Genomic DNA, 27,615 nt, shown 5'->3' on the forward strand with positions numbered 1-27,615 from the left:
AATTACATTCAAATATTATCAGAAAAAGTTTTAATTCGACCATAATAAAGCTGTAATATTTCAAGAAGAAACTCTTCTTTTTTTTAAATTCCCAAAATAGATTCGTAACTTTACCAAATCAAATATTATTCAACGAAAAAAAATTTTTTTTTTACAATAATACTATTATAATCACCGCCGATAAAGTAGTAAAACTACAAGAACAACTCGTCAACTAACTAAATCAAAAGCAGAAGCAGACTACTGATAAACGATCAATAGACGTGAAAGCCAGTATTATTATTATTTTTTAATCCGTAACATGAACAACAAAGATCCCGCAAGTTGAAGATGGTCTACCTGTGCACCTTTCTGGAAACGCAAATGCAAGGGGCTGTGCCTTTGATGGCAAGCATTGAAAAATGAAGTATGATCGTTTATTTGAGTCAGATTACACACTCATTCGTTCAGTGGGGAATTCCAAATCAAAAGTGGTTCGATAGAAAATGCAAAGTAAATTTTTAAATCACTTCTCAAAAAAAAAAAAAAAACACTTTGTGTGTTATTTCTTTTTTCTTACAATGGAATAGTGTTTTGTTGGGTTTATATGAGTTCACAGTTATTTTCAAATGAGCTCTAGAAAAAAAAAAGATTGGATTGGATGAATGAATATACTAATTAATTAGCGTAATAGTTTCGTTTTTTTTTAATCCGTTACGAACCGGAGCAGGAGCGACAAAGATCCTACAAAGAGAAGATGGGCTCTCTGTGTAACTTTCCTTCACAGACACGTTCGGAAGCTGATTGGCTAACGATAACAACATTAGATTATGATTGGCTCGTCGCTCGAGTATATCGAAGGGTTCATTGGCCGCAGTCTACCCCTCATCCAATCAAATCGCGCTGGTTGGTTTGCAAGCGTACGATCTCTGGCACATATTACATGCGTGTCGCACACACACACGCACACACACAAAACAGTGGAGGGAAAAAAATGGCAGCTGGCGATTAGGGAAAGAAAAAAAAGTCTTGAGTTTTTTTTTCCTCGATTTTTCCCAGGAAAGGCGTCACCGGTAAGTTCACCCTGCTTACGAAACAACACACCTAACGAGAGACGAGCAAATAAAACATGACCAGAGGCGTTAGTTCGTGGTTTGGGATCGATAGTGAGCAAGATTAAAAAAAGAAAAAGAAACGAAAAGCTAGCCAGCGTAGTTAGCCAGCGTGGCTAACTTGTCAACACAGGGGCTCCGGCTATTCTCTGGAGCACTACTGTATTGTACAGTATATGGCGCAATGCTTATACGTCATAGCCGTGTCCGTTTATCATTCGTGGATTCCTTAAGACACACTTTAGTCCCATGTTATTGTTATTATTATGATTATTATGAAATGGTTATTTACTACGTGCACAACCCGAGGCGATATAGACATTAGCTGGCTAATGAAAAGTGATATGAGTACATTATCTCATTACATAACAGGGAGCATAGTAAACCCTTACATAATTATACCGCGGAGAATAAGATGATAAAGATGTAACAACAAAGTCGGTATCATAAGAAGATAGAGCTGAAAAATGACAATAACCTTTGAATATTACGAGAAAAAGTTGTAATTGTACAATAAAGTTCGATACTTCTTTTTCATTTGCCTGCTAATTTGCCTTTCTACGTTTTAATTAAGTCAATAAATTGTTTTAGAATTTGCTCAAATACGTGAATGTACAACAATAAAATTGTGCTGTTATCATAAAAGTGGTAATTTTACAAGGAGGAAGTTTTCTTGTGGTTGGGGGGAAAAAAGTTGTAATTTTACTGTAATAAAGTTGTAATATTAAGAGAAAGTATTTTTTTTACAACTGTAAATTCGTAATTTTAGAGGAATAAAATGATAATGTTGCAAGAAAAAGTATTGGTATTTTTGTGAAAATAAAGTTGCAATGTGAGATTAAAGTTGCAATTATTGCAAGCAACAAAGTGTTACTTTTACGATAGTCAAGTCATCATTTACAAGAATAAAGATAATATTAGTATTCCATGAAAAAGTGGTAAAGTTATTATTCAGGAGAATAAAGTTGTAATACTGCTAGAGAAAGTCATAATTTAATGAGAAAATAAACACTTAAAATGTTACATATGTATGTGCTTCTTTTTCATTGATATGCTGTTTTGCCTTTTCACATTGAAATAATGTTGTGATCTTACAAGAAATCGTTTAAAATTATGAAAATACATTTTTGCTCTCCAAGAATACATTTGTCATAATACAAGAAAAGCAGTAATATTGCCAAGATAAAGTTGTAATGGTATGTGGAATTATTTTTACCAAAACAAAGATTTAATATTAAAGGAAAGTCTGGTATATATATATATATATATATATGTTACAAAAGTAGATTATCATATTACTCGTAAAACTGGTAATCTTATAATAGCAGTCATTATTTACCTAATCAAAATGTAATTTAATAAAAAAGCTAAAATATTACAACAAAAAATGTTTCATTTTTTATATAATAAAGTCATAATTCACAAGAATCGCGAATTTCATGGAAATAACATTTAAATGTGAGAACAGTGTCATGTCACTTTTACGATAATCAAGTCATATTTTACGAGGCTAAAGAAGATAAAGAAAAAGTCGTAATTTGAAGAAAATAAAGATGAAATAGGAGAAGGAAGTTGTAATACTATTAAGAACAAGTTGTCATTTTGTAGTAAAGTCTATTCAAATGTATTATTTAGGAGAATATGTTTATAATTAGGGCTACAACTAACGCTTATTTTAATAATCGATTATTCGGTCGATTATTTTTTGGGATTATTTGTGGTATCGGATTAAAAAAAAATATTTTTTGTGTGACTAGATTCAAAAACAAAACAGGACATTATTTCAAACGCTCAGTGTAGAAAAGTGCACAAGACAGGTCGCTGCATGAACAGCGCAGAGGTCTTCAAGTCATAAAGTATGATTACCAAAAAAAAAAAAACGTCAAATAGTTCTACAAAAGGCCGTGGGCCGACACACAAAACATACAAATGTGTGCGATGCACTCGTAGCGAGAAAAGATTGTTTTTGATTGATTTTAAAACTGATCTCATTCCCCCCCCCCCCGGACCTTATACACTGCAAGAGCGCTGTGTTCAAGTTTAAGTGAATAAAGTCGTGATGTGTTTTTCAAGAATGAAGTCATTGTTAGGAGAATAAAGTTGTCATATTAGAAGAAAGAATTTGTCATTTCCTAATAATAGTCGCAATGTGACGAGAAAAGTTGGAATTTTACGCAAATGAAGTTGTCATATTACAAGGATAAAGTTGTGTTGCTATGAGGCGTTACGTAACAAGAAAGTGTTTCATATTTTTAAGTTAAAATGAATTTGCTAATTTTACCAAATCTATATCACAAAAAAATAGTCATTTTAATAATCATTTTAGATGAAAAAGTTGGATTTTTACAGAAAGTAAGTAGAAATATTACGAGAACAAGTTGTCATTTTCTGCAAAAAAAAGTCGTAATGTTTTGTGGGGGGGTAAAAGTTTCAACAAGTCATTTTACCATAACCAAGTTATCATTTCTTGAGAAAATATGGTCATTTTCCATAACAATCATAATTTACAAGCATGGAGAAAGGGATTATTACAACAAAGTTTAAGAAAGAAGTTGCCAACATATTTTTTTGTAATGTGACAAGAATAAGAAAGTATGAGAAATATTTAAAATATGAGACGCAATATTACAAGAAAAAGTGTACATTTGAAGTGAATGAGGGTGTGATGCATTTCTCGAGAATAAAGTGATTGTTATGAAAATAAAATTGTAGTATTAGAAGAAGAAAGTTGTACATTGATCACAATAGTCATGTGTATGAGAAAGTTGTAATTTTACCATACTAAAGTTGTAATGTTTGAAGAAAAAGTTACATTTCAAAAATCACAATATTACATGTGGTCATTTTCATGATAACGATGTCATAAAGGACGACAATAAAGTTGTAGGATTGCAAGACAATGTTGTAATTAAGCGAAAATGCACTTAAAATATTTAGAGAAAAAGTTGTAATGTTCCCAAAATGAAGTTTTCAATGTTAGGACATTATGAGAATAACATTGCAATTTGATGAGGTCAAAGTCAAAATGACCAAAATGAAATCAAATGTTGTAACTTTACGAGAATAAAGTCATAATATTTCAGATAACATATATTTGCAAATAATGCTGAAATATTATGAGGACAAAGTTGTCATTTGAATGAAGATGTTATATTACGAGAATAAATGGGATTCTCTGAAAATAAAGTTGCAATATTATAATCCACATCTATCAAATACAAGAAAGTTGCAGTTTTTATATTTATATTTTATAAAATATATATATTTTATATTGAAATTATGCCTCGATGATCATCATCCAAACTTCATTCTGGGAACATTTCAACTGTTTCCATAATTTGGCATTATTTTTATTCTCTTCAGAATGATCCCTATAATGCCATCAAAGATGTTTTATATGCTAACATTTGACATTCAGCAACCATGTCTGTTATTTTATGTTCATCTTTTGAATGTAGATTTATGATGATGATTATTATTATTTTTTTAAAACAGTAGGACAAAAAGCCAAGAAGAAGCTTAGCGAGTTGGGAGCGGCTCCGGCACCGAGTGTCGTCACTGGACACGAGGACAACATGGGAAAAACGCCACTGAAAGGCAAGGCGCCACACCGAAATGAAATCTTTGGTCAGGATTTAAGACCCTCCACAAATGCACGAGCACACCTTCCAGCCTTTGATTTCATACAATATGTACACCTACGCATTTTGTATATTCCCATTTAGAGCAAAGGGATGCCAAAAAAGAGAAACCAACAACGGGGACGACACAAGAACTAACCAAAGGCAAGCTACTATTATTGATTTGTACCTACTTAAATCTTGAGTAAAACAACAAAAGAAGTGTTTTTAATCTGGATTTACATTCAGTAGACTTTGAAGTGAATTTACATTTTCTTTTTCCCCTCAAGAGTCTTTCGCCTGGGAAGAGTATCTAAAAGAAACGTCGTCTTTACCGGCGCCACCGAGTTGTTTTCGTCAGGTACGACGTTGTGGTTGTCAGGTGCTTCGACTTGTTTATGAGTTCAGTTCAAATTAAGGGCTTTTTTTTTTTTTTTTGTGGCTTCACATGGCGAGTCGTCGATGTGTCAAATCGTTGCAATGTAGCGCCAATTACTGGCGCGGGGGACTTACCGAATGTCCAATTTTTCCCGGATCGATACGCATTTTTTCAAGTGTCGGCGGCTGGTATCGGCAGACTTCACAAGGACCCGGTACCTCGAAACCATACCGATACCTGGTATCGGTACTCGCCCATCCCTCATCTCTCCCCATTAAAATGAATGGAAATGCCATTACATTTGTTTTTTAACGTTTTTCATTTTTAAAATGCACTTTCTTTTCTTGTTATTAAAGGGGGAAAAAGTCACGGATCAGATTTCTGTGGGGAAAAAAATCTCGAGATTGTATTTTAAGGCTTTATCGCCCAGTGCTAGTACGACATTGCCAAGTGACCGTTGCAGTGCCGTTCGAGAAAGCTTCGCCACGTAATGTTAATTTATAAATATATTAATATCATCTTCAACACCGCACAGGGAACTAGCGGAGTCGACAACTTTCATCCATCTGAGACTGTTCGGGGTTCTGCTGTTTTGGTCAGCAACAGAGCAGCTCTCACCTGCCCTTCTCGTCATCGTCCTCAGGCTCGCGTCCCGCCGTCCAACGACTTCAAGGTGGGCATGAAGCTGGAGGCCCACGACCCGCGCAACTCCACCTCGGTGTGCATCGCCAGCGTCATGGGTCTGACGGGGGTGCGCCTGCGCCTCCGCCTGGACGGGAGCGACAACAGCAACGACTTCTGGAGGCTGGTGGACTCCTCCGACATCCAGCCCATCGGCACGTGCGAGAAGAACGGAGACATGCTGCAGCCGCCGCTGGGTAGGAGTCGCGCTCAGACATTGGTTGGACCGCGCCGTGCACTACTCACAAAAACTTCCCGATATCGGGCTTTTGAAGAAATTGGAGCAACTCGATTTAGGCCTTCTCTCAACTTTTCAGTGCACGTTCAACCGTGTTCTATTAATCATTTAACATTTTGACATCTTGCGTGAACAATAAAACACAAATAGAAAAATAACATATACAATAACACAATTAAATAGAATGAACATTTTGCGGCAACTGGTTAGCACATCTGCCTCACAGTTCTGAGGACCGGGGTTCGATCCCCGGCCCCACCTGTGTGAGTTGGCATGTTCTGGATGGGTTTTCTCTGCATGCGTGCTCGCTTCATTGAAGAAAATTGTCTAAATTGCCCGTGAGTGAGAATGCTTGTTTGTTTCTATGTGCACTGCGATTGGCCGGCGACCGGTTCAGGGTGTACCGCGCCTCTCGCCCGAAGAGAGCCGGGATAGGCTCCAGCACGCCCGTATGGAATAGAATTGAATAGAACTTTATTGTCACTGTCACGGGAACAATGTCAAATACAGATTGACTTGATGATGAAACAATGAAAATAATACATATGCCTGCGAGTATTGTTGTATTCTCCGTCTGTATGTGTTGCTACACAGTTTGTGTTCAAATATCAGTTATTAAAGATTTATAACTACCGTGATATTGGTGCTACTTTCGTTAGCCTGTCTGTGGTGTTTCACATACCGTTTTAGCATTAGGCTAACGGACTTTTCGTAAGGAACCTTTTAGTCGAATAAACGGTGTAATTTTCTTTGTTTTACGTTTCATTTTCAAGTCAACTTCAACTGGATGTGGAAAAATCAAGTCAATTCCATTGTTTTTTGTTGCCGTCGTCGTTCTCCAGGATTTCGCATGAACGCCTCCTCGTGGCCGATGTTCCTGCTGAGAACTTTGAACGGAGCGGAGATGGCTGCAGCGACGGCCTTCAAGAAGGTCTCCTCGCCTCAAAGGCCACCGCCACGTGGAGTCACTTCAATGCAGTTGCCGCAATGACATCCCCCTCACTTTCAGGAGCCCCAGAGGCCCCCGCAGAACGGCTTCAAAGTGGGCATGAAGCTGGAGGCGGTGGATAAGAAAAACCCGCACCTCATCTGCCCGGCCACCATCGGCGAAGTGAAGGCCGACGAGGTCTTTGTCACGTTTGACGGCTGGAGAGGCGCCTTCGATTACTGGTGCAAGTACGACTCCCGGGACATCTTCGCCGTGGGCTGGTGCTCGCTGACCAAGCACAGCCTGCAGCCGCCCGGCAACAGCGGTAAGTGTCCCGGCACGGCTGCATAACCCCTTATACACAGGTGTCATAGTGTTAAGGTGGAAAATTGCCGGGTCGACTTTGTGCACCCCGATTTCTGTGTCCGTGCCGTTAATGCCGAACAGTGACGAGGAAGTGTGAAAGCGTATTAAAACAACCACTTTCAAATCAGTAAGTAGCCATAGAAAAACATACATTCAATAAAACACTTGAAACATGTGCTAGCTGGCTAGATAGCGGTTAGCAGCTAAGATTAGCTTTGGGACATTTATTAAGAAAAACTTTGAAAATCAAGAAAATACTCTGATAGCATATTGAGTTAGCCACAAGAACTCACGCTAAAGTTAGCTGTGCCTGTAGTAAGAAGTAAAAACGGCTAATACAGTGGCAGCTTCAGTTACAAGTTGAATTTGTTCCGTGACCGAGCTCTAAACTCAAGTTACTACTTTTCACAACATACTCAGCCTGCTGAGCAGAAGTGGTGTCTGTAAAGCTGACATTAATTTATCCCGATGGTGCAAAAATGCAGTGGAAGGGGCATTCCACATAATGCCTCACAAACTTTCTTCTTCTCTTAACACCTCTTGGCGAGACTGATCCTTCTTTGGGCGTGGCCCACCAAAAAAAGCCAAAAGAAAAGAGAAAATACAGCGGTGCCTTGACTTACAAGTTTAATTCCCTTCCGTGACCATGCTTGTATCTCCAATCAACTTCCCCATTCAAATGCATCTATTGATGTGGCACTTTCCTAAAAAGAAGACATAGCAAATGTATTTATATAGCGCATACACAAGGTAACTCAATGTGCTTTACATGATTAAAAGCATAAAAAGAAAAAAAAAAAAGCAGAGGAAGCCCACAACACAACGCGAGAAATCGACCAAGACGACAGCCCGTAACAGGAATAATTTGTAAGTTGGGGCACTCGTCAATCAAGGTAGCGATGTGGCACGCAGAGTTGGTTGCTGAACTGAGCTCGGTCGAGAAAAAAGCCCCCACCGAGCTCTGTTTCTGCGGTGTATTGCAGTCACCCTGACGAAAAGCCCGCCCGCCCCGATGTCGTCGCCTTCCAAGCCCAGCAGGCGCTCCTTGCAGCCTCCTTACAGACCCCCCAACCCGCTGCCAAAGCTGCCCGTAAGGAAGGGGGTTCGCGGTCGCCGGCCCAAGAGCGAGACCCTCGCCCTTCTTAAGGCCATGGCCGAAGCCGCCGCCCAGAACGGCGGCAGCGCCATACACGACGCGCAGCTCACGCCCCGGCCGCACAAGAAGAGAGGCCCCAAACCTGGAAGCAAGGTGAGACTCTCACTCGACACACAGTGATTGTCGGGGAGAAGGACTCAGACAGACCACCAATAGAGAAAATACGCTCCCCTCAAAATGCATTTATAATTGCCTGTATTCATAGTGTTACCCATAAATATACCACAAACTATGATCCTAAAACACTTTAAAAGTCATTTCAAACTCGTCTTACAGCAGTAGCCTTAAAAGTCAATTGTGCGCAGATTTTTCACTTCACGTACAGGAAGTCCTCGAGTTACGACGTACTCGACCTACGACGTTTCGACTTTACGACGCCCGTGCCTCGTCCGCCATTTTGTCCCCAGCACCATGGTGTTTCTGCTTAGCTAGTGCGTAGCGCTTGTCTGTGTTTGTGCGCCGGGAGTATCTTTGCCTTTTTCGCCCTCCTTTTTTCACACTCTCTGCAGTAATGGTAAGTACAGAATCTTATTTTTTCATTTGAATGTATTTTAGTTTCTTTACACGAAGTGTTAACCTTTCCTGCGACGGTCACCTGACCGTGGTCGGGAGACGCCTTCTCCAGGGCCGAGGTCGGAACTCGTTCGTAAATCGAGGACTTCCTGTACTTGCTTGAACCCAATTCCTTTTTAGACAGGGCTTTGGACCCCACCTTGTGGCATCTTAGAAAAAGAGTACAAAAAACAGGATTGGTGAATATTTCGAGGACTCGCCGCACCCTCAACATGTTTTTTTTCACATATTTCTGAGGGCTGGAATTCTCTCCTCAAACTGCACGATTAAGTGTATAGTACAAACTCCGTACAGAATTTGAGACAACAAAATCCGCCTTTGCTAAACGGTTAGGATTCTCGATTAGAATTAGTGCGCTAGTGATGACCATTTTAGACGAAGCACACACAAAAAAAAAAAAAAACACTAACTACTATTCACCTCACTCATACATCATGTTATATGTACATTACACATCTAATAGTGTTTTTTTTTTTTTTTTTTTTAAATCACTAACAGTCGCACCTCTGTAGTTTTTGGTAATGTTTTTCATGGGCCCAACAGTGCGTCCGCAACAAACGTCCGTGCAGTAAACATAGACAGTGGGCAAATGGTTCTGGGTGGTGCAAATATCCTTTTATAAATACTTTTTATTGCCTCTAGGAAGAAATTTATGCGTCGACCAATTATTGTAGTCGACTGAGCTGAGTTACCCGATTTATTTATTTATTTTTTCACAGCCCTACTCGTATAACATCACTTTGACAAAACGAAAAGACTGTCGCCCCCGCAGTTCTTCAAATAAGAGGCAACGCAAACTTGCTTGAGGCTGTGTATTTGGCACTCCCAGTTCAAGTTTAACGGAAAACTAACACATAAAACAAAACAACATTTTCAACCAAACCATATTACGTCATCTAATGAAAATCCGCTAGCTTAATGCTAACATATTATATGAAACGCCATAGACAGGATAATCAAAATTTGCATTGATGTTATGGTATTTATAAGCATACAGGAAAACTGCTACTTTTAACACATGCTGTGCAGCAAAAAAAAATAAATAAAAAAACAGAGCATTCAACGATATTCACAGGTATATGGTATATTTGCCCTGTGGGAACAACAACTATTACTGGAGCTTACAGTAGTTGGGGTCCTTCTCTGCATCAGCATCAACAGTTTTCCTTCCTGTGTATTTCTAGCGAAAGCCTAAGATTCTCCAAAGCTTGTCACACCCAGGCGCGCCCGCCATCCAGGTTCAGCTCGGCAGCCCCGCCAGCCTGCCCTCGGTGGTATCAACAGGTGCTCACGTCACGTCCACGCTGCCCTTTCACAGCAACATCATCTCACTTTGCTTTTCTTTTCCGTGCCAGTGTGCGTGTACGTTAACAAACACGGAAACTGCGGTCCGCACCTGGACCGCAAGCAAATGCAGCACCTGCCGGACCACTTTGGCCCGGCTCCCGTCAACTCTGTGCTCCAGCAGGTGGTCCAGTCCTGTCTGGACTGCGCGTACCAGCCCAAAGTGCTGCTCGGCGCGCTGCAGACGCACTCGGGAGGCGGCAAGGTGGTCAGAGGTAACATGTAAACGGCTGACCAGAGCGCTTCATTTCGGAATGATTTTAGTCGGACTGACAAAAAAGTCTGCTCCTGTCTTTAAAGACAATTAGCCTCAAGCGTTGACTCTGACGGGTGGTCGCTCCACAATGTTGTGTGCAAGTGAGATGACCGCGCTGTTCCATTTGTTTTTCCCAGTGAGAACGGACGGGGGGGTCCGCGTGGTCAAGCTGCCGTCGGCCTCCAGCGCCGCCTTCGTGCTGCGCTTCTTGGAAACCGTGTGCCGCCACCTGCAGTGCGACAACTTGTTTAGCAGCCAGCCGTTCATCCGCTACGCCGCTTCTTACGACAGGACCAAGTCAGGTAAATGGCCGCCGTGTGCCTCGTTAAAAAGAAAATGACTCGCATACATACGTGTTTCAGCAAGTCACAGTTATTGCGGGGAAAAGAAGCATCTTTCTGCTGATGAAGGAATAAAAACATTGGACAGTTCTCAAAAATCACTGTACGGTGGTATCTTGACGTAACTTCTGCTTTTTTTAATGTGCATATGACAATAAATATTTTGAATCTTCAGTGGCTGTGTATCTCGAGCTCCCTTCACAAAGCAAAAAAAAAAAAAGCGATAGCTTGTAATTGGAAACGCTCATATGTTGGGGCACTTGTAACTCAAGGTACTTCACATTAGAAGCTGACATTTCTGGGTCCCGTGGGGATGGGAGTGAATTTCACTATTAATCACAGGATTGGGCAGAGCGGCAGGGAGTGGCACTGGAAGACAGTCACTGGAAGCGGCGGGAGTGGGAAACCTCCCGTTGACTTTCAAGATAATAATAAAAATGGAGCGGGATGGACTGGGTGTAAAAATGGGAGGAAAGAAGGTTGAGAGTGGGACTCCGTAAAATTTAGGCTCGGGATTTGGACGGAATGGGATCAATCTCTGTGGGAGTTGGAGGGAGCGGGAGTCAACGTGCACTCCCGTGTCAGCCTCATTACTACATGTATTTAAATAGTACAATGGTGTGCAGGCATCTGCCTCACTGTTCTAAGGACCGGGGTTCAAATCCCGGCCCCGCCTGTATGGAGTTTGCATGTTCTCCCCGTGCCTGGGTGGGTTTTCTCCTGGCACTCCGGTTTCCTCCCACATCCCCAGAACATGCGCTGTAGGTTGATTGAAGACTCTAAATTGCCCTTAAGGCCTCTTTAGCCCGACAACGCCCACATTGCATCACGTGACTGACGAATTGCCCCGCGCAGCACCTATGCGTAGCTTGCCGAGCACCGACAAAAATAGTTGATGAGTGTCGAACGCCGCGGAGATCATCTCTCGTGATTGGTCCGTTTTAGTCACATGCTGTGACGACGTACCAGCGTGCCCATTGGTTCTCAATCGATTTTGCAGCATAATTAAACATATCATCTGGTCATCTAGGTCCATTTGTTCTAGCAGTTACAAGCATGCTCACGGACCGAATTAACCTCGTCAGTCAAAGTACTACTGACTGTTATATGCCCATCTGTAACAAGTTGTCGTGTTTGTGTTTACTTCCAGTGAAAGAGGAGGCGATGGACTCGCCCTCGCTGACCCGGGCGGGCAAGCGAAGCCTGGCCGGTGTTTCGCCGCCGTACGCCGCGCCGCTGTCTCCCAAACATGTACGCACCGACGCCCACCCTTCAGAAGGTACTCATCGACGTCTCGTTCTCTTTTTCTAGATATAAAAATTACAGGACGGGAAACATGAATTCACACAGTATATGTCACTTTAATATAAAAGTGGAAAATATTTTTTTATAGTGTATTAAAAGGTGAGGTGCTCATAGTGGCTACATATTCCATTTTTCAAAAAGGCAAACAATGGCTTAGGATCACACACTTGGGAGTATAGAAGGCTTACAATTACTTATACATAATATATATATTATGTATGTGTATATGGCACTCGGAACATGCTCTTCATTTGACTTACCACCACACAAGTTTAGTTAAGTGTCCTTGAGTCCCTTTTAAAGGTGCGTTACAAATTTCAGCTATTATTATTACATACATCGTGATTTGCACTAATGGTCTCGTGGTACATGCTTCTACAACAAATAAAACCAACCTAGTTTTGGTTTGAATCAAGGCACATAAATTAAATTCAATCATTCACAATAGCAACAAATTGCATTTCACACATGCAAGAGAAAACTGACTGAGGTGACAGCGTTCTGTTATAGCTTCCATAAAAAAAAAAAATAATAATAATAATAATAATACAATCAGTACAAGTAGAAATTTGGAAGTAGTTTCAACCAAAATGAAATTCATAGATGGACTTCACTTAAATAACTATAGCAAACAGTGATCTATTTAACACTTACGTCACGGTGGTCACACAGACCAAACGATTTGACAAACTACAGAATAGAATACCATATTAATATTCTTCTTCTACATTCCTCTTCTTCAAATACCCCTTCCCTCATTCCTCGTGTGCTCGCAAGCACTAGATTGCAGTAGTCCGATAAAATATCCCCCTGTGCTGTACCACTGGCTTCACAAACGAGATGGTAATGGGGTCATTTTAAAATAGCTCTCAGATTGTCTTCAGATATTGAGTGTGGTGTGGTTGGATATTGAAGGACAAGACCACAACACCAAAACATTTTTGTTCTGAACCTCTTTGTGGCAGAAAGTAGTTGGGAAAATAAAAGACAGGACTTTTCCTTCCATTTCCAACCACACCTCAAAATTTGAAGGAAAAAAAAAAACCTAGGAGGCGAAGGAAAAACTCTTGGTTGATTTGAAACGGAATGACCCGGGAGTCTAGTAAGTATACTCCAGTGATTCTCAACTGTTGTCAACCTGGGACTCGCATTTCCGATTGTGGCAAAGTCGCGACCCACTTTTTAGAAGTTAACAACAATAAAGAACATGATCGGTTGAATCGCTTATGAGAATATAGTTCATTATATTTTCAAACACCATTTCAAATGAGTTTGATGTACCGCCAAAAGCATATCGCTTGCCATGACGTCCGCTCGCCAGAGACTGAGCTGCACTATACTTGTTTGCAGCGTAAACTACAGTATACTGGCTAAAGTGTGAGGCAGCTACATTTCCTGTCGCTTATAATATAATATAATACTAATATTTTCCATGCGGGAACTGCCTCCGCCTTTGTACTGTACCGGAAAAAGTAGTAGTTTAGTAGCTGTTTGCGACCATACCAATATGGGTCTTTGACCCACTTTTGGGTCTCAACCCACCAGTTGAAAATCACTGATGTACTCAGTAGTATGTACAAATCAGTACATCCAGGAATTCACAATTCACCAGCATTCAACAGATTCCCATGAATTATGTGAATTTCATCCTAACAAACGCTCCAGAAAAATTATTAGGTAAATCGCTCCCATGAAATCAGGCATTTTAGGCCACAACAAACTCAAAAAGCCTGAGAAATCCTGGAGGGACTGAAAAAAAAAAAAAGCTACATTAGTTTAAAACCTGAATCCTCAGATTGGTCAGGGCGGCGCAAATACGGAGAATCTTGTCAATTTGTGGCGCCAACGTAGTGGGAACGCCCTGCGAAAGTATATTAAAAGTCATCAAGTGGCGAATGGCGCCTTCGACGTGATCTCCGACGTGTGCAATGTGGCCGGCGGAAGAGGAGGAGGAGGAGGCGGCGGCCTGGCCGCCATCTTTGCTGAGCGACGACACGACCAGTTTGACCTGCCGCTTAAACAGCAGGTCTTTGATCGCGAAGCCTCCTGGGGTCATGACCTCGTCCCCCGGCACGAGGAGGTCCAGTAAACCCGATTCCAGCGCCATGTCGTCGTGGCGGTAGCGCCCGGAGTAGGCGGCCGACATGAACATGATGAGGCCGCACGGGGCCACGGCCAGCAGGTACTTGACCGTGCTGGGCGAGCAGCGCCCCTGAGGCTTGCGCAGGACGCTCTCGCTGCAGCCCACGAAGCACGTCGTGTTGGGAAATCTCTCCCTGAACTCGGCGGGCATGGTGGCTTGGATGATTTGTTTGGATAGCCACGGGATGGTGAGCCGCAAGACCTCCGCCAGCACGTCGATCCAATATAAGACCATTCCGAGAGCCGTGCGCTCGGACGTGTGGAAGTACACGCTCAGGTCGGCCAGAGGTAGGTTGGTCTTGAGCTTCATTAGTGTCATGATCACCTGAGAGCGCACGGGCAGCTGGAAATCTTTGTTGGCGTGACACTGCACCGACTCCACCAGCGTGTCTAGCGTTTGCAGGGATATACCCATGTGGACCAGAGCGGCCTGGTGGTTTTCAAATATAAAGTGCTCACCCTTGTCGCCGCCCTTGTCCGGGCTGACCCACGCGAAGGGATAATCGTGGTCGCGCCGCCAAGGCTCCTTGCTGTCAAGTGGCGAGTGGTAGGTCAGCTCCTTCTGCAAATAATCGTGATCCTCTCGCACGATGTCGAGGGACTGTGCGAAACCTGCAATGCTGCTTTGGTGCGAGGACCGGTCTAAAAATAACACAAAAAAGCATGTCAGCAATAGGGTAACAAAATTCCAGGAATTTTCTAAGTTGGAAAGTATCCATGGGAATTTTAGATTAGATAACCTTTGTTGGTCCCACAATTAAAAAAACACAATTAATGCAATATGTGAATTCAGGGGAATAAAGAACAATAAACCGGGAATTTAAAAAAATTGAAGGTTGGCTCTTCATGGGGAATTTAAATATAGCAGAGTCCGCATGGTCATGAAAAACCTGGAAAAGTTATGGAAATTGAAACTCCATTTCCAGCTCCTTGACAAGTATATTTTTCTATGAAGTTTTGGAAACGTCATGGAAATATTGCCTGGATAATATTTAGGATACTTAAAACTTAAATAAAAGTGTGCAATGTGCAAATAGTCCCTGTCTCCTAAAATAATTGGAACCAGAATCGAAATGAGGAAACTGAATCAGAACCAGAATTGTTCAAATTCAAACAACGCCCAACCCTCCTCTCCGCTCCACATGGATTCTGGTTATAATTACGAACAGAACGCCATAAATATTTGTTAATTTTTTAAGTCTGAGAGATTAAGTGAAAGGTTTTGAAAAATCATGGAAAACTATTGCTAAAAAGTGTATGAACCCTGCTATATTTTGTTCATATTCATTTAAGCATCATCCCGATGCTTGATTTTTGCCTGGTGTTCCAAGATGAAATTTGAGTTACAAGCAAGCTTGACATACGCCACTGCTTAAACATGGAGAAACGAAGGTACTACGGTCACCTCGTGAGCAAGGAGAGCTGACTGTTTTGCATGGATCTCTGCTTATGACGAAACAAAGATTTTATGTTTGAATATGATAGCTTTCCATTAAATGACCCTCAAATCCCAGTTCATTAAGATATATTCCCATGAAAGTTTCCAGTTTGAATATTTCCTGAATTCAATCCAAATGAAAAGTTCCCCGAAACTTTCTGGAAGTTTCCAGGAAGTTTCGTCCGCTTTTCAACACTCGTCAGCAAGAAGGAGAGTTCAGTCAGACAGCATGTGGCAGAGCTCGGTGATTTCACTGATTTGAATTGAACAGTTTATTTGTTTAGCGGATTCCGGAATTCAAAGTGCGCACCGAGTGATGCAATTGAACTAGACAGAACGGGGAAATCGGCGACAATTTACGGTCGGCGGCTTGCGATTGACCACCGCACACCTGCCAACTCGCTGCAATAGAAAAACTGCAACCCGTGTTATCGATAGGAAACAACGTTTTGAAGAGCCACAAATTGAATTGAACCACAAACAATATGGCACCATTGGCAAGGAAGAAGCAGCTTTGGCCTCTCCAGCCATATTATAATAGAGAAGAATTCTTTGGCTCAAATTTGAATGCTTAAAATGTTCACTTTAAACATTGTGTTTTGGAACACGGGACATTTTCCCCCAAAATAAGTGCTTATTTCCACATTGTCCCATAATAATGTAATTGTCATTTACGTTTTCTATAAGGAAAGGGGGGGAAAATAAAACAGAGAAAATATTTCATATAGTTCATATCACCCAACCCAAGTTTGTGGCAATCACTCCCATGCATGTACACAGAGATACACTCAAGATGAAGGGTACAAGATGAAAGTACAAAACACCAAAAAACATCCACAACACATCACAACATAGTGCCGTGAAAAAGTATTGGCTCCTTTCGCAAATGTTGGGATTTTGGCCATTGTTTCCACATTTTCATTTTTAACATCATCAAACAAATGGAAATATCAGACAAATACAACCCAAGTTTTTAAATGGTGATTTCCTTTATTAAGGAAAAAAAAACGATTTGGTGACCTGGCCCTGTGCGGAAAAAGTCATGGCTCCTGAAAGCTACGAGCTGGTTTGGCCATCCTCAGCAGCAGCAACTGAAATCAAGCGATTTCCAGAACTGCCAACGACTCTTTCGCATCTCTGTGGCTATATTTTGGCCCACTCTTCCTTGCAGAAGTGTTTTGAATTCTGCAAAAATGGAGGGTTTTCGAGCATGAATGGCTTTTTTGAGGTCATGCCACTGCATTTCAATCGGGATTCGAGTCGGGACTTTGACTAGGCCGTTCCAAAACCTTCATTTTGTGTTTTTTAAGCTGTTCAGAATTTGACTTGCTGGTTGGTGTGTTTTGGATCGTTATCCTGCTGGAGAAGCCAAGTGCGCTTTAGCTTGAGGTCACAAACTGATGGCTGAGCATTCTCCTTCTGGATTTTCTGTGAAAGAGCAGAATTCATGGTTCCTTCAATCACAGTTGTCCAGGTGCTGAAGGAGAAAAGCAGCCCAAGACCATCACAGTACCACCACCATGCCCCGATAGTCTTAATTCAGATTTATTTATTTATTTGCAAAAGTAAGACGAGCCTTTGTGTTCTTTCTGGTCAGCTGTGGTTTTGGCCATTTTTTTGCCCAGCCTCTTCCTCATCGCTGAGTCATGAACACTGACGTGAACTGAGGCAGGGGGGGCCTGCAGTTTCGAAGTTGTCCTGAGTTCCTCTGTGGTTTCCTGGATGAGTCATTGCCGTTCTCTCGGGGTAGTCTTTGTAGGCCGGCCCCTCCTGGGAAGGTTCACCGCTGTGCCATGTTTTATTGACACGATCTTTGGATCGTGTCATTTTGTTGCAGCTTTTTTTGTCGGGGCGGATTCTGTTGAAGTGATTTCTTCATTGAACAGGTCTGGAGGTGATCAGGCTTTGGTGTGATCAGTGGAAATTAACCAAACATTTTCACACAGGGCCAGGTAGCTTTGAATAGTTATTTTTCCCTTAATAAATAAAATCATTTCAAAACAACATTTTAAGTTCGCTTGGGTTATATTTGTCTGATATTTACATTTGTTTGATGATCTTAAAGATTAAAGTAGGGAAACTATGTAAAAATAAATACATGTTAATACATGCTTTTCGTTGGACAGCGATGATATGAGAATTTGCAGAAATGAATCTGAATAAAGTGGATTTAAGTGGTTAGTACAGTGACTATAATTCAGTGGTAGTGGCTAATTTGAGGGGACCATGCAAAATTGGTGGAGTGCGACCTGCTCAAAAGCATGTACACGATTAGAAAGCACCTTTATAAAATCACTCACCGTACTCCTTTGCCGACTGAAAGACAAAGACACGACACATCGACAGTATATATCCAGATCGTCTCCAAAAAAAACCCAATCTTTTTCACAATCATCTAAAACAATGATTCTCTAACCTTTTCTTAATCCGGCACAGTAAATGTGTTAAGTTGTATTTAACTTTTAACTGCAATACATTTGCATTCTATTTTTGGAAAATTTATTTGCATACATTTTATTTGAATCATTATTTATTCTGTTTTTTTTTTTTTTTTAATGTTCCTATATTTATGTGCAGTATTAATGTTTGACCTGTGAACCTGTTACAGTGTCTTACAATAACATGCATCGTGCTTTAGGAATCAAACTTCTCCCTCGTTTTGTTTCGTTCTATTGTCCGAGTGCCGTATACTGTATGTGTCCTGTGATTGGTTGGCAACTAGTCCAGTTTACACGCTGCTTCTTGCCCAAAGATTGGATCACATGACAGATATTATTATGACTACAAACTGTACTTTTTTACTTGCATTTATGTGCGCTTATATTTTATGAAATACTATACATTTTAACTCCTATTCATGTGTGTGTCCTAACCTCTGTTATATTTTCATGATTATTGTTATTACAGATCATACCTTTTTACTACACATTTGAGCATGTACTTTCCTCCATGTTGCGTTTTGATTTTCTCATTATTATTGCACGTTTTACATTTCTTACTTACATTCGTGTGCGTGCTTCCCTTTGTCTTGCATTATTATGATGAATATTTCTACAGCTGCACAGCTTCGTGTGCATCCCTCCATGTTCCATTTTGAAATCACATGATTATGACTTGGATCTGTGTGTGTGTTTACCTCATGTTACCTTTTTATGCTCGACGATTTTTTTCTATGACACGTTGTTTCTACTCTCTTGCAATTTTCTCCGCTCGGCCATTTTCGTGCGCGCTTACCTCCGCCGCGGGCCGCCCGCGTCTCCGTCGGCGGCTTAGCCGCATTCCGGCGCTCGGCTAACGGGTGGTCCATCCGAGCTGATCCCCTCGACGGACCCAGCAACGTCGTCGTCGCCGGGAAAATGCTCCGTGCACACGCGGTTGAGGGAGTTGTTTTGGGGTTTTTTTTCCGCCTGTCGTAAGAAACACAAATAATACCAACGCACACGACGTCGAGTGAGAAGTGGCAAATGTATTATTTGTGTATTATTTATGACGCGCACATTTCCGCACTTGGGCTCGCAAGGTGACTGTCAGCGCAGGCGGCTCTTGTCGTCAAACCCGAAAGTCCTCGTCCTCTTAGTTTGCTCCACTCTGGTGCAACGACTTGTTTGTGGTTTTTCTTCAAACTTTCAATTTGCTCTTTTTGTTCACGTCAACTCGCAACCAAAAGCGCCTCCGTGCGAGCGGAGAGCGTCGCCAACGATGTCTGTTGACACTTTTGACAACTTTAGCCGGTAAAAACGGAAGCGGAAGCTGCATTTGGGGGGCGTGATCGCGACGTCACGACACGTCACATTCGAGCCAATGAGCGGCCGCGATAGAAAATAACATCCGCCAAATGAGGACCACGTTTCGTGCGGTTTGTTTCGTTCCGAACGTCAGACACGTGGCGACGGTACAAATGAATCGGTGTGTATTTAAATTGTTTCTTAACTTCAAAATTGTTACTTTTAAGGAAATTAGAAATGGAAAAAAACGTCCCAAGTGAGATGCATGACATCCACGTGTAACCGATATTAAAGGTGCATCCCAATAAATTAGAATCAATTCATTTAGTGAAACTCATTAGATGCGCTGTGCCCACGTTCAGTGAAACAGCTCATTATTTTCTTTTCATAGACGTTTTGATGATTATTGTTTACTGCAAATGAAAATCCCAAATTCACCATCTCTAGAAATTACAATAGAAAGTAGCAAACAATCAAGAAACAATGAAAATGATTTTTAATGGAGAAATTAGGCAGGAATTTGCACCCACAGATTCACCTATTTGCGGATTTATTTTTTTCTAAGATGTTGTTCTAACACTTGTTGGCAGTTGATTCACCCTTATTCGCGAATCTTTGGCTTACAAAAAAAAAAAAAGAGTTTTTTCTTTTCAATGCAATTATAATGGGCGTCAATTATCCAGGGATTTTCACTATTTGCGGTCAGGACCGGTCCCTGTCCCCCACAAATAGTGTGGTTCCACTGTATAGCATTTATTTATACAAATATGATTTGATATACTGAAACATAAAGAAGGCGTCAAATCAATATCGACAATATCGATGACAATATCGGCTATTGTCGTCTTTGGTGGCTCCGTGGTAACAAAAGAAAGTTACTGCGGATGCGTTGATCTGTTTTTCCGATACTACTGGTCCTCTTAAAGGACATAATAAATAGTAGATGCCGCATCTGCCTGTCACCGGGAATTGAATCAATGTCTGAATTTGTGCTTTACGTTTATTGGAAAATATTTAATTAACATTCCAAATACATTCGAAATACAACGATTACATTTATTTCATAAATGCAGTTCGTCCTCAAGTTGTCTACTTACACAAGTACTTCAAATCCATTCGAACTTTATGGTTTATACAGTATCATTTTCTCAACCTTTTCCAGAACTGGAGTTGCCTTTTTTAAATTTCACAACTTTGCCAGGTTCTTAATGACAATATCAACCATGTAAATAGTAATTCTTTAAAAATATATATTATTTTTATATACAGTAAAATAATAATAAAGTAAAACCATTTCATGGAATCAAATGTTAGAATTTAGGTTGTAAATGCGCTGATATAAACCAAGCATTTTCTCCAGGGCTTTCCCTGTGAAGCGCATTTCCTGTTCTGTGATGATCGGGAACCGTTTTGCGTCTTTCGCAGCCGAGACGCTGCCGCACGAAGACAACGTCCTGATGAAGGAGCAGCGCTACATGGGCTCCGCCTCCAACTCCGTGACGCCTCGGCCCCAGATGGCGCGCAGTCGTTCCGAGTACCGCCCCTCCGCGGCCGCCCCTTTGCCCCGCCGTCTCGCTTCCAATCCCGCCGAGTTGGCGTCGGCGCAGCTGCTCCGGCGAGTCGAAGGTGTGCGGCGGAAGCGTTCTGATTCCATGTAGTATTTGTTCTCTCCATTTTCAATTGGCAATCAGATAACAAAACCCAAAAAGGCCACTGATTATTTTGAATGTGGTCACTTTAAGCGCGAGTCAATCTCTTCCTGACACCCGGAAGTAGTACCCTAGCGCCAACTTAAAAACAAATACAAAAATAAACATTCACTTTTTCATTTTGGGAAAATGGAAACAACGAATGCTACGCGGATTCGTCCGACGCCACGTTCATGTTTGACGGCCGAACGTTCGCTCTCCTTCTCGTTGTACCACAGCCAGCTCCACCACGGGTCCAGAGAGCAGCGCCACGGAGAGGGAGGGATGGCAAGCGCCCGCTAAGAACCCGGCGTCCTGGTCCATAGACGAGGTCATGCAGTTTGTGAGGGACGCCGACCCCGCGGCGTTGGCGCCGCATGCAGAATTGTTCCGAAAACACGTACGTTGGCGTTTTGTTCTCTGAAAACGCTAAGTTAGCAATGCTCTTTTACGATTGCTTTTTTTAGATTTAAAAATAAATAAATTCAAAATTGAATTGTCTAGTTTTGCGATGAAATGACATCTAAGGGCTCATTGAATGACTTTTTCCAATAAAAATTCAAGATTTTATTCCAAATTAACCTCTTAATTGCTGAATTTATATTGATTGAAGATGGCCTAAATGAAAGTTAATAGCTTCAACCTGGAAACCAGAAGTTTAAAAAAAAAACGTTCCAAAATTTACAAAAAAAAATATCGTCGACAAGTCTGCTTTTGCATTTGAACTCTTTATATTTTCAGTTGTCTATTACAAGCTAACATTCAATTTTGAATTCCTGTTAATTCCCAAGGAAATGGAAAGAGTAATGGAAACATTGCAACTCTAAGTAAGACAGATGTGAAAATCAGTTTAGCGTTTGTTAATTGAAAACGCTTGAGTTTGCATTTGCTCATTGAAATCCCGTAGATTCGCGTGCTAAATGCTAATCGCAAGTACGCGTGTTTCCCCAGGAGATCGACGGCAAGGCGCTGATGCTGCTGCGGAGCGACATGATCATGAAGTACATGGGCCTCAAGCTGGGGCCCGCCCTCAAGCTGTGCCATCACATCGAGAGGCTGAAACAGGGCAAAGTGTGACCCGCACCCGCAGCCAGGTCCTGTGACTGGCGGAGAGGGAAACAAGGAAACCCCCACCCCATTGCCTCAGTAGTGTTTGGTACCTTCTCATGCTACGTTTGGCTCCCCAAAGATGGTGAAGGCGTCTTCTCCATAGTGTTCTTCTGACTTTTCCTGTTATCCGGCCACGGAAAGTGAAGAATGTCTCTGAATGCATTCCGTTACGTGCACACACATTCTCGTCTATTTTAACACCGTATTAACAGGGGATGGCATCAATTTCAGTGGGCCTCTGCTGTTGGCGAGAGATAGGGACACCGCTCTGCTGCAAATACAGAACATTTGCAACTAATTGACGCTGCTACCTACAAAGGTTTGTAATTGCCTATAGATGCCACAAGATGGCAGAAAAGCACTTTTTTTCCTATTAGACAAAGCTATGGACTGACTAAATCAAGCTCCTTCCCTCATGCTAGGTGTCTAACGCATATTTTTGTTTTAGGCATGGCTTTGGCCTGAGGTTTCTTTAGCGAATAACAGGATCATTTCCCCCCCAAAAATCTGTGACAAGGCAAATTTGCAAATGTTGACTTGCAAATATGTCGGGGTTCACTGGACACGTCCACTATGCCATTTGTTACATAACATTAACTAAATAAACTTCTTAGTATTTTTGCCATCCACTATTAACATAAAAATGTGGAAAATAAATTGAACAATTGATTCGGGCGCACTACCTGGCTGGCACCCACAGTGGCGCTGTTGTTTCACTCAACTAGTTTGTGGCCTAAAGAAGAACCCGACAGCTTGGCTGCTTCTTTGTTTCAGCTTTTACGTGTTTATTTGTAAACAAAAATGTTCATAGTACAGTGAACCCCACATATTTGAGGTTCGGCATCTACACAAGTATTGCTTTGCTGCCATCTTGTGGCATCTTGGTGGTGAATAATGAAGTGAGCTACAGTGAAGGGAGTTGAAGAGTTCCACTTCAATAAAGATCAGCTTTTCCACCCTCTTGTGGCATTTATAGGCAAGGACATTTTACACTAGTAAACCTTTTTTACTGGTGATGTCAACTACTCCCAGATTTTTTATATTTGAGACAGGGATACCGCAAATAGCAGGGGTTCACTGTACTTCTGAAAATTTTAAACATAATATTGACCTTTGGGAAAAAAACAAATGGCTGGTTACAAATTCCGTCAATTTATTGTCAGTTCAGCGCATCTGAAAGCAAATAAGAGGCCAGCAGTCTCTGGATTCATTCAACTAGTTTGTGACAGCCAGGCTAATTGTCACATAGTGTTTACGTGTTACTGCGATTGGCTGGCGACCGGTTCAGGGTGTACGCCGCCTTTCGCCCGAAGATAGCTGGGATAGGCTGCGGCACGCCCGCGAACCGAGTGAGGAGAAGCGGAACGGAAGATGGATGGATGGATGTTTACGTGTTGCATTGTTAAAACAATTGTTATCAGTCAATTTTCAAAACAAAACAAAAATCTTGCCATTTTGAGATTTTTTTTTAAATTATATTTACAGAAAAAAATGATTTATGTAAATGTATCATGTCAAATGGAGTCGACATGGAGTGCACTACTTGGCTGCCACCAGCAGAGGCGCTGTAGTTTCACCCTCAAGTGGCCTAAAAAAGAACAATCCGACGTCATGCTAGCTAACGTCTCCAGCAATTGTTCTCCATCCGTCCGTCCATCCATTTTTCGTACCACTTATCTAATTGTAACAAAAATGTTATTCTCAAAACAAAACACCTTTCAATATTTTGTAAACCCCCAGCTCTGTCGTGGGTCAAATAGACCCATTTTAAAGGTAAACAAATATATTTCACATGTATAATAAATAGTTAAGAGTTAATCCAATATATTTCCATTTTGGAACTTTTGGATCCTAACACATGCCCCGGGTCAAATTGACCCAAGGACATTATTGCTGTTTTTGAGAAGCTAGCAGCATAACAGAAGCGTTAATATAAAGATTGTATTTTTATTTTTTTTTAAAGATGACGCATTCATTGATGAAAAAACTAGTCAAATGCCCATCCCTGATGTTAACGATGAACTCACCACATGTTCGTGTATTATTATGACATTTTCTAAAGGCTTTACAGTTGACTTTGTATTTGTCAGTGCACTTTTCCTGGGTTTCACCACGACGAGCGTGCCACCGAATGTACATTTTGTAAATGATCATATCTTTTAGGCCTACGCATAATATGGAATGCTGTCCCGATGCGGCGCTATTCAAAGCGACATGTCTCAGGTCTGTGTAGTGATTGTTAGCGCCAGCTGTTGGTTTTTAAACTTGTGTACAGTGAACCCGCGCACATTCGCGATTCCGAATTGGCAGATTTTGCCTCTGATTTCGCCTATCCTACTTAGCTACTTGCTGTTTTTGTTCTCAGGCCAAAACCATGTCTAATATAAAAATATTGTATAGGCACCATCTTTTGGCATTATGGTGCCAAGTAACTATGTTGAAGTGAGGGCAGGATGTTCTAATTTAGTCAGGCCATAGCCTTGTTTGTTACCAAAAAAGAGTGCTTTGGCACCATTGTGTGGTATGGCGGCACGGTAGGCGACTGGTTAGCACATCTGCCTCACAGTTCTGAGGACCGGAGTTCAAATCCCGGCCCCGCCTGTGTGGAGTTTTCGTGTGCTCCCCGTGCCTGCGTAGGTTTTCTCCGGGTACTCCGGTTACTTCCCACATCCCAAAAACATGCAGGGTAGGTTAATTGAATACTCTAAATTGCCCGTGGGTGTGAATGTGAGTCCAAATAGTTGTTTGTTTCTATGTTCCAGTTCAGGGCGTACCTCGCCCGGAGATAGCTGGCATAGGCTCCAGCACGCCCGCGACCCTCGTGAGGAGAAGCGGAACGAAAGATGAATGAATGAATGAATGTTTGGTATCTACAAGCCTAATTCCAATGAAGTTGGGACGTTGTGTTAAACATAAATAAAAGCAGAGTACAATGATTTGCGAATCATGTTCAACCTATATTGAATTGAATACACGACAAAGACAAGATATTTCATGTTCAAACTGATCAACTTGATTGTTTTGAGCAAATAATCATGAACTTGGAATTTGATGGCTGCAACACGTTCCAAAAAAGCTGGGACATGTGGCAAAAAAGACTGAGAACGTTGAGGAAGGCTCATCCAACACGTGTTTGGAACATCCCGCAGGTGAACAGGCTCATTGGGAACAGGTGGGTGCCGTGATTGCTTCCCTGAATTGCTCAGTCATTCACAAGCAAAGATGGGGCGAGGTTCACCTCTTTGGGAACAAGTGCGTGAGAAAATAGTCCAACAGTTTAAGGACAATGTTCCTCAATGGACAATTGCAAGGAATTGAGGGATTTCATCATCTACGGCCCATAATATCATCAAAAGGTTCAGAGAATCTGGAGAAATCACTGCATGTAAGCGGCAAGGCCGAAAACCAACATTGAATGCCCGTGACCTTCGATCCCTCAGGTGGCACGGCATCAAAAACCGACATCGATGTGTAAAGGATATCACCGCGTGGGCTCAGGAACACTTCAGAAAACCAATGTCAGTAGGCTCAGGAACACTTCAGAAAACCAATGTCAGTAAATACAGTTTGGCGCTACGTCCGTAAGTGCAACTTGAAACTCTACTATGCAAAGCAAAAGCCATTTATCAACAACACCCAGAAACGCCGCCGGCTTCTCTGGCCCCGAGCTCATCTAAGATGGACTGACGCAAAGTGGAAAAGTGTTCTGTGGTCCGACGAGTCCGCATTTCAAATTGTTTTGGGAAATTGTGGACGTCTTGTCCTCTGGGCCAAAGAGGAAAAGAACCATCCGGACCGTTATGGACGCAAAGTTCAAAAGCCGGCCTCTGTGATGGTATGGGGCTGTGTTTTGGAGGTTTGGGAGCAACATATGCTGCCATCCAAGCGACGTATTTTCATGGACGCCCCTGCTTATTTCAGCAAGACAATGCCAAACCACATTCTGCACGTGTTACAACGGCGTGGCTTCGTAGTAAAAGAGTGCGGGTACTAGACTGGCCTGCCTGCAGTCCAGACCTGTCTCCCATTGAAAACGTGTGGCACATTATGAAGCGTAAAATACGACAACGGAGACACCGGACTGTTGAACAGCTGTAGCTGTACATCGAGCGAGAAGGGGAAAGAATTCCACCTACAAAGCGTCAACAATTAGTGTCCTCGGTTCCCAAACGTTTATTGAATGTTGTTCAAAGAAAAGCTGATGTAACACAGTGGTAAACATGACCCTGCCGCAGTTTTTTTTGGAACCTGTTGCAGCCATAACATTTTCAAGTTAATGATTATTTGCTAAAAACAATCACCTTGATCAGTTTGAACATTTAATAGGTTGGCTTTGTAGTGTAGTCAATTAAATATAGGTTGAACATGATTTGCAAATCATTGTATTCTGTTTTTATGTTTAACACGTCCCAACTTCATTGGAATTGGGGTTGTACGTAGAGGAAATCGAAAACAGTAGTCACTGATGGTGTAGCGGTCCACTCGCCTGACTTTGGTGCGGGCAGCGTGGCTTCACTTCCCACTCAGTGACGGCGCGAATGCGAATGGTTGTCCGTGTCGATATGTGCCCTGCGACTGACTGGCGACCAGTTCAGGGTGTCGTCCGCCTTTTGCCCGGAGTCAGCTGGGATAGGCTCCAGCACCCCGCAACCCTAACCAGGATAAGCGGTGTTGACGATGGATGGGAATTGAAAACCTGGCTTTGGCATGAACCCAGAAACAGTGAGTCGGCATATGCGAGGACAAGTTCCCACCCCGCAAAAAAATCTGAACTCATAAATGCCGGAACCATGAATATGCGGTGCTTTACTGTACTCCCTTTTCCGTTTTTTTGACTGGTGCCATATATGATGCCCAATCAATGCTTCCTCTTTCTGTCAACTTGTATTTGACACATTTGTGTTACGACGTCGCGTTAGATAAATGACTTGTGTTCACTCTCTCGTCCACTTTGACTTTTCACATAGACGGCCGTTATTATATACGCACACAAGTAGTTTTTTGTACAAAAACTTAACAGTGCAAATACAAAAATGATTTCAAATTATAAAAAGAAGAACAAAAAAACAAAATTACTCCCAGCAGAGAAGTTTTTTTTTTTTTTTTTCAGAAAAAAAAAAAGTTTCTAAATGTTTTTAACTTAACTTTAAACCCTGCTCCCATATTGCAGGTCAAGTTGACCCGTAAAAATGAATCCACAACAGTTTAGAATTCACACTGACACCTTTTCCCCC

The 27,615-nt window shown here is 41.8% G+C and overlaps 2 protein-coding genes across 4 annotated transcripts; one reads left to right on the forward strand and one right to left on the reverse strand.

The window, feature by feature from the left end:
- The first annotated feature begins 936 nt into the window (after positions 1–936).
- Positions 937–27,457, forward strand: LOC133405886 (sex comb on midleg-like protein 2). Its single transcript, XM_061682931.1, has 15 exons — positions 937–1,052; positions 4,587–4,688; positions 4,817–4,876; positions 5,002–5,072; positions 5,734–5,968; positions 6,852–6,940; positions 7,019–7,262; positions 8,287–8,552; positions 10,217–10,316; positions 10,388–10,591; positions 10,770–10,934; positions 12,124–12,252; positions 21,009–21,209; positions 21,511–21,671; positions 22,223–27,457. The coding sequence occupies exons 2-15, from the start codon at positions 4,667–4,669 to the stop codon at positions 22,346–22,348; spliced, it is 2,073 nt and encodes a 690-aa protein (XP_061538915.1). The 5' UTR covers positions 937–1,052; positions 4,587–4,666; the 3' UTR covers positions 22,349–27,457.
- si:dkey-56d12.4 (uncharacterized protein LOC799220 homolog) lies at positions 14,038–19,583 on the reverse strand. 3 transcript variants are annotated; one of them, XM_061682935.1, is made up of 4 exons: positions 19,366–19,583; positions 19,093–19,265; positions 14,880–15,062; positions 14,038–14,810 (listed from the first exon to the last, which is right to left on the reverse strand). In XM_061682935.1, exons 2-4 carry the CDS (start codon positions 19,163–19,165, stop codon positions 14,050–14,052), a joined length of 1,017 nt encoding a protein of 338 aa, XP_061538919.1. In that variant the 5' UTR covers positions 19,166–19,265; positions 19,366–19,583; the 3' UTR covers positions 14,038–14,049. The 3 variants fall into 3 exon arrangements, with proteins under 3 accessions (XP_061538919.1, XP_061538918.1, XP_061538917.1); XM_061682934.1 differs by adding an exon at positions 18,159–18,174 and having other exon boundaries at positions 14,038–15,062; XM_061682933.1 differs by having other exon boundaries at positions 14,038–15,062.
- Positions 27,458–27,615: the final 158 nt, after the last annotated feature.

Source organism: Phycodurus eques, chromosome 8, assembly GCF_024500275.1.
Source record: "Phycodurus eques isolate BA_2022a chromosome 8, UOR_Pequ_1.1, whole genome shotgun sequence".
NCBI lineage: Eukaryota > Metazoa > Chordata > Actinopteri > Syngnathiformes > Syngnathidae > Phycodurus > Phycodurus eques.